An 8,938-nucleotide genomic window follows, 5' to 3' on the forward strand; every position below is an offset into this window, starting at 1 on the left:
CTGTCTACGTCTGGCACATATTTAGTTACCTATGTGTCTTCCTCTACTCTGTCTACATCTGGTACATCTTTAATTACCTTTGTGTCTTCCTCTGCAGTGGACCCTAGGCTTCCTGAGGGCAGGGTCTGCTTTCTTGCAGGTATTCCTAGCACTTAGCACAGTGCCTTGCATATAATAATTGCTTAAAAAAATGCTTCATAACCAGTTGACTGACTCAGTTAATGGTGTGCTGAAGGATGTGGGGCAATTGTAGAACCATAGAATCTAAGTTGGAAGGGACCTGACGTTATCTAGTCCAGCCTATATTAGAACAGATGAATCATTCTGTTAGGATATTAACTTCTCCGTTCAGGAATAGGAAATATTTTGTGGTACGTATATCATTGATATATTTTTTAAAATTCTTATAGGTCCTGTTCCTGCCATAAGTGGGGCACTAAAAAAGTCTGGACTGAGCCTGAAAGATATGGATTTGGTTGAAGTAAGTGTTCTGCCTTTTACAGTATGTATAAGGGACCCATCACCATGGCCCAGTGACTTTCCCCCTAGCACTTTCATTTTTTTGGGGGGGGGGAGGTCAATTGGGGTTAAATGACTTGCCCAAAGTCACACAGCTAGTAAGTGTGTCAAGTGTCTGAGGCCAGATTTGAACTCGGGTCCTCCTGGTTCCAGGGCCTGTGCTCTATTCACTGTAGCAGTAAGCACCCCAAGCGTCCTCTGGGTGGCTGCCAACACAGGTTCTTGGATCTGCTTTGATAAAGGAAAGCAACTCAAAATGGGTTAACAAGCTTACTTTAATCAGTCAGATATGTATCGTTCACCTACTTCAGGGGAAAAAGGTCAGCACCCTGAGCTTCAGAATATACAGACAGAGAATTATCAAGACAGAGAAACAGATCAAATAGACAGATTTCAAACTGTCCAACCATTACATCCATACCAAATCAACATTTGGGTTTCAACATCTGGGTTTTTCAAAGCCGGGGGGCTCTGGACAATGGCTTCCCAGAATCCATATCAAATCACAGAACATTTCTCAAAGTGAGCCCCAAAACAAAGCTACACATCAGGGCTTATATAGCCTTCTCCTGGCTCAGAGAATGTAACAACCTTTTGGACCCACTGGCCAATCAAAAAGTATCTACTGAAAAACAAGCCTCCCACCCCAGGCTCCAGGAGGTGCACTTTAGCCTAGGGGCAGGGAAGATCTTTAAAATTTACATTCACTGGGTCACCTAGTCACCCCAAGTCCTTCATCTTAATCCCCATTTTGTAGGGAGGAGAATTAATAAAATCAATCCATTAACAATTTTTTGTTATTAATAATATATCATTAATGACATCAATTAATAATTATTATTAATCTTTTTTTGCTTTTTGGGGGGGACAGGGCAATTGGGGTTAAGTGACTTGCCCAAAGTCACACGGCTAGTAAGTGTGTCAAGTGTCTGAGGCCGGATTTGAACTCAGGTCCTTCTGACTCCAGAGCCGGTGCTCTATTCAGTGTGCCACCTAGCCACCTCTGTAATTGATAATTAATAAAATAATGTAATAATATTAGTATTAATAATATAACTAGCATTTATTGAGCACATACCATGTGTAAGCACTTTATAAATATTACCACATTTGATACCCACAGCAGCCTTGGGAGGGAAGTACTGTTCTTATTATCCCCGTTTTATAGCTGAAGAAACTGAGGCAAACAGGTTAGATGACTTCCCAAAGGCACACAGATAGTAAGCATCTGAAGCTAGATTTGAACTCAGGTCTTCTTGATTCCAGGCCCACTGCACTATCTACTGTGCCACCTGGCTGCCTAATATCTTAGATACCTACCAGGTTGCCAGGCGCCATGCTAGCTGTACCAACTCAGAAAAGCCACAGGTGCTCATGTGCATGCCTTCTTACTTGAGTGCAGTTGTAAACACATGGCCTTGAGATGATGCCTTCAGGGTTCTAGATAATATCCTTGGCCCGTGGGGGGGGGGGGGCGTGTGAAATGTGGGGGAGGTGAGCGGTGGAGCATGCTTAAGACTGGCAGCCAGACATGTAGCTCTTGTGCTTCTCACAACAGGATAGCAGGGCTCCAGGGCACAATCCTTAAGAAGAATTACTGTGTCCCCTCCTAAGACTTTATTCTCCAAGTCGGTCCTCCCTAGTTCCTTCACTAATCCACATATGGCAGGCTTCTGGTTCCCTGCTAATCCATGTGTCCTCTGTACACATTCCATTTTGTCCTCATCCTTCCTAAATTGTGGTGGCCAATGTTGAACACATACTCTAGATGCCTGACCAAGGGAGAATGTTGTGGAACGACCTCATCCTTCTTCATTCTGAACATTGAATTATACCTAATGGGGTTCAAGAGGGCATCAGCTTTTGGGGGGCCGTGTCACAGTGGTGTCTGTCAGCCAGCCCAGACCTCAGATCGCTTTTGTTTGCAGTGATACCTAGCTAAAAAATCTCAAAACTGTAATTACTGTCGAGAAACAGTTAAAGTCTAGAAACGGTAATAGAACTAGGGAACTTCTGACTGAGAAAAGAAACATTTGATGGGGAACATCTCTGAAGCAGAAATACAACCTGATATTGGACACAGGTCACACTGAGTGCAGATACAAATAGTCTATATAAAATCACCTTAAAGGTAAATCCATATAGAAAGAGTAAATGTAAAATCTGTGAAAAGAGATTGAGAAGTGTGAATTAAAGACTGTTTCATGGCTGGGTGGCTCAATTGCCGGGCCTGGAGTCAGGAAGACTCATCTTCCTGAATTCAAATCCAGACCCTCAGACCATTCCTAGCTGTGTGACCCTGGGCAAGTCATTTAACCCTGTTTGCCTCAGTTTCCTCATCTATAAAATGAGCTAGAGAAGGAAATGGCAAACCACTCCAGTATCTTTTTTTTAACTGTTTTTTTTTGCATTTTAGGAGGGCAATTGGGGTTAAGTGACTTGCCCAATGTCACACGGCTGATATGTGTGTGTGTGTGTGTGAAGTGTCTGAGGCCGGATTTGAACTCAGATCCTTCTGACTCCAGGGCCAGTGCTCTATTCACTGTGCCACCCAGCCGCCCCCCACTCCAGTATCTTTGTCAAGAAAACCCCAAATGGGGTCCTGAAGAGTTGGACATGACTGAAAATGTCTGAACAATGACAACCCGAGTTACTCCAGCTAACGATGTTTTATCCTCTCCCCTGAAGGTGAACGAAGCTTTTGCTCCACAGTATCTAGCAGTGGAAGAATCTTTGCAGCTTGACCCAAGTAAAACCAATGTGAATGGAGGGGCCATCTCCCTGGGCCACCCTTTGGCAGCCTCTGGATCACGGATCACTACTCATCTGGTGCACGAGTTAAGGTATCCGTGGGAAGTTACTGTATTTCAGTCTTATTCTCATTTCCAAACAGCCATGTCTTTCTGGGCATTGCAGCACGGAAGGGTTAGATGCCACAAGATTACCTCAGCTTAGGAGGTGCCTAATAAAAACAGCATGCTGGATTGCGTACTTTTGTTGGGAGGATCATAGATCAGTGCTGGAAGGGACCTCAGCCCATCTGGTCCAGCGCCTTCGTGTTACAGATGAGGCAGCTGGGCTTAGCAGTAGTCACTGATGGGCCCAAGTTCACACAAGTAAACATCAGAATTGGGATCTGAACATCTGGCAGAGTCTAAAAACAGTCAGCGTAAAATGAGTGAGTGTTTTGCTGTTTTGTTTTTTCTTCAGAGGTTGTTTCTATCATAGGTTCTTAGGTTATTTCATTTTGACTAATATTCCAACTGGCTACATTTTAGGAGGCAGTGTATGTACAGGAAGGGGCTTTGGCTCAGGAGTCAAAGGATCTTGGTTTAAATCCTAACCTGTTTGACTTTGGGGAAGTCACTTTGCTACCTCAGGCCTCAGTGTCCTCATCTCTAAAATGAGGGCATTGGACTAGATGGCCTTTTAGCTTTAGAAATGTGAGTCTATGATCCTAACATTTTTCTTTGCAGTACTGAGCCCGGGTCTTCTGAATCCAGCATTAGGGCTCCTTTCCTTTCCATTGACCTCAACGTCCCTTCTCTTCTAGTCTTACCCCCCTTATTTTTTTTTAAGCAATTGGGGTTAAGTAACTTGCTCAAGGTTACACAGCCAGTTATTTCTGGGTGGGTGCTAAGTATCTGAGCCCGGATTTGATCCCAGGTCATCCCGACTCTGGGGCTGGTGCTCTTACTCACTGAGCCACCTGGCCGCCCCCTTACCCCCTTATTTTTCAAATATTTCAAAAATTCAAAATTTTCAAAAATTTCAAATGAGGAAAACAGCCCCAGGGAAATTAAATAAATGACCCACTTGCCCTGGGTCACAGGTCATAATCATCAGAGATGGGATTTGAACCCTGGCCCTCTGACTCCAGAGTCAAAGCCATTGTAATCATGCTGTCTCCACTGACTTCAAGTAATTCAAAGTCTCATAGTTGTTTACTTCACCAATGTAGATTACAACCCCTCCATGCCTTTATATGATCATCAGGAATGGCTCTAACCAAACCCAGTTCATCACCATGTGGCTAATCATCTGCCTCACCATATGGACCACCATAGAGACCATAAAGACATATAGACCACATAGCCTCCATACAGACCACCTATACAGACCACTGAGGACATAGAGACCACATAGCCTCCATATAGACCACCTGTGCAGACCACTGAGGACATATAGACCACCTGGCCTCCATATAGACCACTGAGGACATATAGACCACCTGTACAGACCATGAGGACATATAGACCACATAGCCTCCATATAGACCACCTATACAGACCACTGAGGACATAGAGACCACCTGGCCTCCATATAGACCACTGAGGACATATAGACCACCTGGCCTCCATATAGACCACTGAGGACATATAGACCACATAGCCTCCATATAGACCACCTGTACAGACCATGAGGACATATATACCACATAGCCTCCATATAGACCACCTATACAGACCACTGAGGACATAGAGACCACCTGGCCTCCATATAGACCGCTGAGGACATATAGACCACCTGGCCTCCATATAGACCACTCAGGACAGGTGAGCAGGTAGTCCCTTGCAGGGCTGCTTTAGGATGCTTTCCATGATTTGTGTCAATAGCTTGAGATTTTAGGATTAACCAAGAAAGCTAAGATCTCTTAGGCTAAAGAATTAAAGTGATTGCTATGGGACTGACATGAAAGGAATGAACGTTACGCATTGAAAAACAAATGAATGAAGAGCTTTGATTTCTAAGACATTGTGGACCAGGACCAAAAAAGAGGAGACATTCTGGAGCTAAGCCCTTATTCTCTGTTCCCAGCAGACGTCTGAGGCTAAGAGAACCTGGGCACCACTTCCATATTTTAAGACAAGCGCTCCCCCTGCTGGCAATCTCAGGTTTGCACTGTTCAGCTTGTCATAGCCTTGAGAGATGAAGCAAAGCGCAGAGAATCATGGAGTCACAAACTTACCGCCCATAGGGCCCTTAGGACCAGTTAGCCAAAACAGCACCAAGAAACCATCTCATTCAGCCTCCTCATTTTAAAATGAGCAAACTGAGACTCAAGAAAAGTTAAGTAACTCCAGGATCTTGTGACCTGGTGACCCTGACACTCAATCTCTCATCTCCATGCCTTTGCTGTGGCAGTGCCTCATGCCTATAAAGCTCTCCTTTCTCACCTCTACCTCCTGACTTCCCTGGCTTCCTTTTAGACCCTGCAGGAAGCCTTTCCCAGTCCCTTATCTATACCCCCTTTCCATCTACTATCTACTCTATATATAATGTGTATGTACATAGTTAATTTGAAGGATGCTTCCCCCATTAAAATGTAAGTGCCTTAGGGACGCAGTGGCTAGGTGACCCAGTGAATGGAGTACCAGCCCTGGAGTCAGGAGAACCCGAGTTCAAATTCGGCTTCAGACACTTCACACACACACACACACACACACACACACACACACAATCTAGCTGTGTGATCTTGGGCAAGTCACTTAACCCCAATTGCCCTACCTTCCCCCTCCAAAAAGCAAAAAACAAAATTTAAAAATGTAAGTACCTTGAGGGCAGAGACCCATATTTGTCCTTCCTTGTGATTCCAGCACTAACCACAGAGCTGATGCATACTGAGCACTTAATAAATGTTTGTTAACCATTAGTCACACAGCTGACTCTGGAACCAGAAGGAACTCATTCCATATCACTCCTGGTGGAGAGAGCAGGGTGATAGAACGTTAGACCTGGAGTCAGGAAGGCTGGAGTTAGTTTAACCTACTAGTTCTGCCATTCTGGACGAGCCACTTGATGTTTGTCCACCTCAGCTTCCTCATCTCAAAAATAAGGGTAATAATACTATCTACCTGGCAGAGTTGTTGTGAAGATCAAAAGAGTTACTGTGTAAAGCACCTGGTAAGAGTGAGCCCGTGTAAGGCACCTGGTAAGAGTGAGCCCGTGTAAGGCGCCGTTAAGAGTGAGCCCGTGTAAGGCACCTGGTAAGAGTGAGCCCGTGTAAGGCACCTGGTAAGAGTGAGCCCGTGTGAGGCGCCTGTAAGAGTGAGCCCGTGTGAGGCGCCGGTAAGAGTGAGCCCGTGTAAGGCGCCTGGTAAGAGTGAGCCCGTGTAAGGCGCCTGTAAGAGTGAGCCTGTGTAAGGCACCTGGTAAGAGTGAGCCCGTGTAAGGCGCCTGTAAGAGTGAGCCTGTGTAAGGCGCCTGTAAGAGTGAGCCTGTGTAAGGCACCTGGTAAGAGTGAGCCCGTGTAAGGCGCCTGTAAGAGTGAGCCTGTGTAAGGCGCCTGTAAGAGTGAGCCTGTGTAAGGCACCTGGTAAGAGTGAGCCCGTGTAAGGTGCCTGTAAGAGTGAGCCCGTGTAAGGCGCCTGTAAGAGTGAGCCTGTGGAAGGTGCCTGTAAGAGTGAGCCCGTGTGAGGCGCCTGTAAGAGTGAGCCTGTGGAAGGTGCCTTGCAGACTTCAAAGTGCAATAGAAATGCTTTTGTTGTTGAGTCATTCAATTGTATCCTACTTTTCATGACCTTATATATCCCAAGTTAATAAACAGTCATTCAGTCTCCCTTAGGGTCAGTTTCTTCCATCTGTAAAATGAGACAGTTGGATTAGATGGCCTCTGAGGTCTGTTCTAGCTGTCAAATCTGCGACCCCCATCACTGCTTTGCAGAAAGGCTACAGCCAAATTCAGACTGGAAAGCCATAAATGATTGCATGGGGATCAACAAAGAAGCCTCTGGTTTCACTCAGCTATTCACTGGTTGAACCACATGGAATAATAATGGCATTAAACTCATATAGCAGTTGACATCCATTATTTTATTTGATGCTCACAATTATCCTGTGAAATAGCCGGAACAGAGGGCATCCCCTTTTTTGTAAATGAGAAAATGGCTCAAAGATTGGATGACTGCCTATGGTCACATGGCTCTTTGGTGGTATTGCTGGGATTGGAGCTCAGATAAAGTGACTCCTGGTCTAGTATTCCTGTCAATGATTTCAAAGGCCAGTGGTGGAACATCAGATAGACAGCTGGGCCTGGAGTCAGGAAAACCTGAGTTCAGATCCTGCCTCAGATGCTAGCTGTGTGATCTTGGACAAGTCACTTAACCTCCATTTGTCTCAATTCACTCTACTGTAAAATGCAGATAATGGCACCTACTCTGGAGTGGTGTGGATCAGATGAGATCGTCTTTGCAGAACTGCTTAGCACAGTACCTGACACTTAGCAGGCTCTTTATCCATGCACACTCTGTTTTCTATCTCCCTGAACAATTTCAGATATGAGAAGCATCTTCAGAATGGTTTCTGGAGTCTGAGCTCTTCTCTAACATACTTGGAACCTGATGGTGCATACTCTAAAGGGTATTCGTTCTTAATCAAAGAATTATCTAAAATTATCTCTTCTTCCACATGTGTAAACTTGAGACTCATCTATTCCAGAAAAGCCCAGAATCTGAAAGTCTCTATCCATTGGAAGTTTGCAGGGAGGGGGAAGCTGCGTGCTTGTGTCTCTTAAAGTAAATACATCCACTGCTTTCTCTTCTAGACGTCGAGGTGCGAAGTATGCCGTGGGATCAGCTTGTATCGGTGGTGGCCAAGGAATCGCTCTTATCATTGAGAACATGGCCTGAGGAGCCAAGGACACAGCAGCTAGAGGCCGTAGCCTATAAACAGTTATTTGCTAAAAATTGCATGAAAGAAAAATAATAACCTTCACATAAGTTCCTGACATTGACCTTATGTTGCCAAAGAAACCTCCAGTGGGTCTAGGGGGTGAAGATGGAAGTGGATTCTGAGGACACTAAGGCTAAGAAATCCATTTATCCAGGATGGGTGCCCACTGGAAAACAAAACTTTTTTCCAGATTGGCACCAATAGCATAAAGTATATTTCTAAGGGAATCTGGCAAAAGTGGGACTCCTGCCTTATAACCACCAAACATACCTGCCTGCCTTATCACACAGCTGCACGGCTGTCTTACCAGTGCTTGCCTTACTTCTCTAAAACTTGGTTCACTCCTCTCATAAAAGATGTGTTTTTCATTTCATTACCATAAGAAGGCTGTTATGGAACATTTTTGAGATTTTGTTGTGTACTGAAATGCACTAAATTCACTTCACAGGTCATTTATGACATTTATGACAAAAATCATTATAAAATATCAATAAAAAGTCATCTCAATGTCAAATTACCATAAACGGCTCATTTTTATAGTGCTGTATGATTTACAAAGTGCTTTCCTCAAATTGTTATTAGGTAGGTGGTGTAAATATTATCATACCCATTCTGTAGATAGACTCAGACAGAGCAAATGATGTGCCCACAATTATACATAGCCATTAAGGGTGAATGTGGCTTGATTGACTGTAGCTCCTACGCCCTGACTGGTGACAGGTGTGGTTCTCATTTGACCAATCAGCAA

At 44.5% G+C, this 8,938-nt stretch overlaps 1 protein-coding gene across 1 annotated transcript in view; it reads left to right on the forward strand.

The window, feature by feature from the left end:
* Window positions 1-8,714, forward strand: part of ACAA2 (acetyl-CoA acyltransferase 2) — a 39,520-nt gene extending 30,806 nt beyond the window's left edge. The window contains exons 8-10 of the mRNA XM_069104365.1: window positions 411-481; window positions 3,208-3,362; window positions 8,063-8,714. Coding sequence (XP_068960466.1) covers window positions 411-481; window positions 3,208-3,362; window positions 8,063-8,147 — 311 coding nt within the window. The 3' untranslated portion in view covers window positions 8,148-8,714. The remainder of the gene's footprint in view (window positions 1-410; window positions 482-3,207; window positions 3,363-8,062) is intronic.
* Window positions 8,715-8,938: the final 224 nt, after the last annotated feature.

Source organism: Petaurus breviceps, unplaced genomic scaffold (assembly GCF_028583685.1).
Source record: "Petaurus breviceps papuanus isolate PSGF00001 unplaced genomic scaffold, PetGlider_PUasm1.0 131, whole genome shotgun sequence".
NCBI lineage: Eukaryota > Metazoa > Chordata > Mammalia > Diprotodontia > Petauridae > Petaurus > Petaurus breviceps.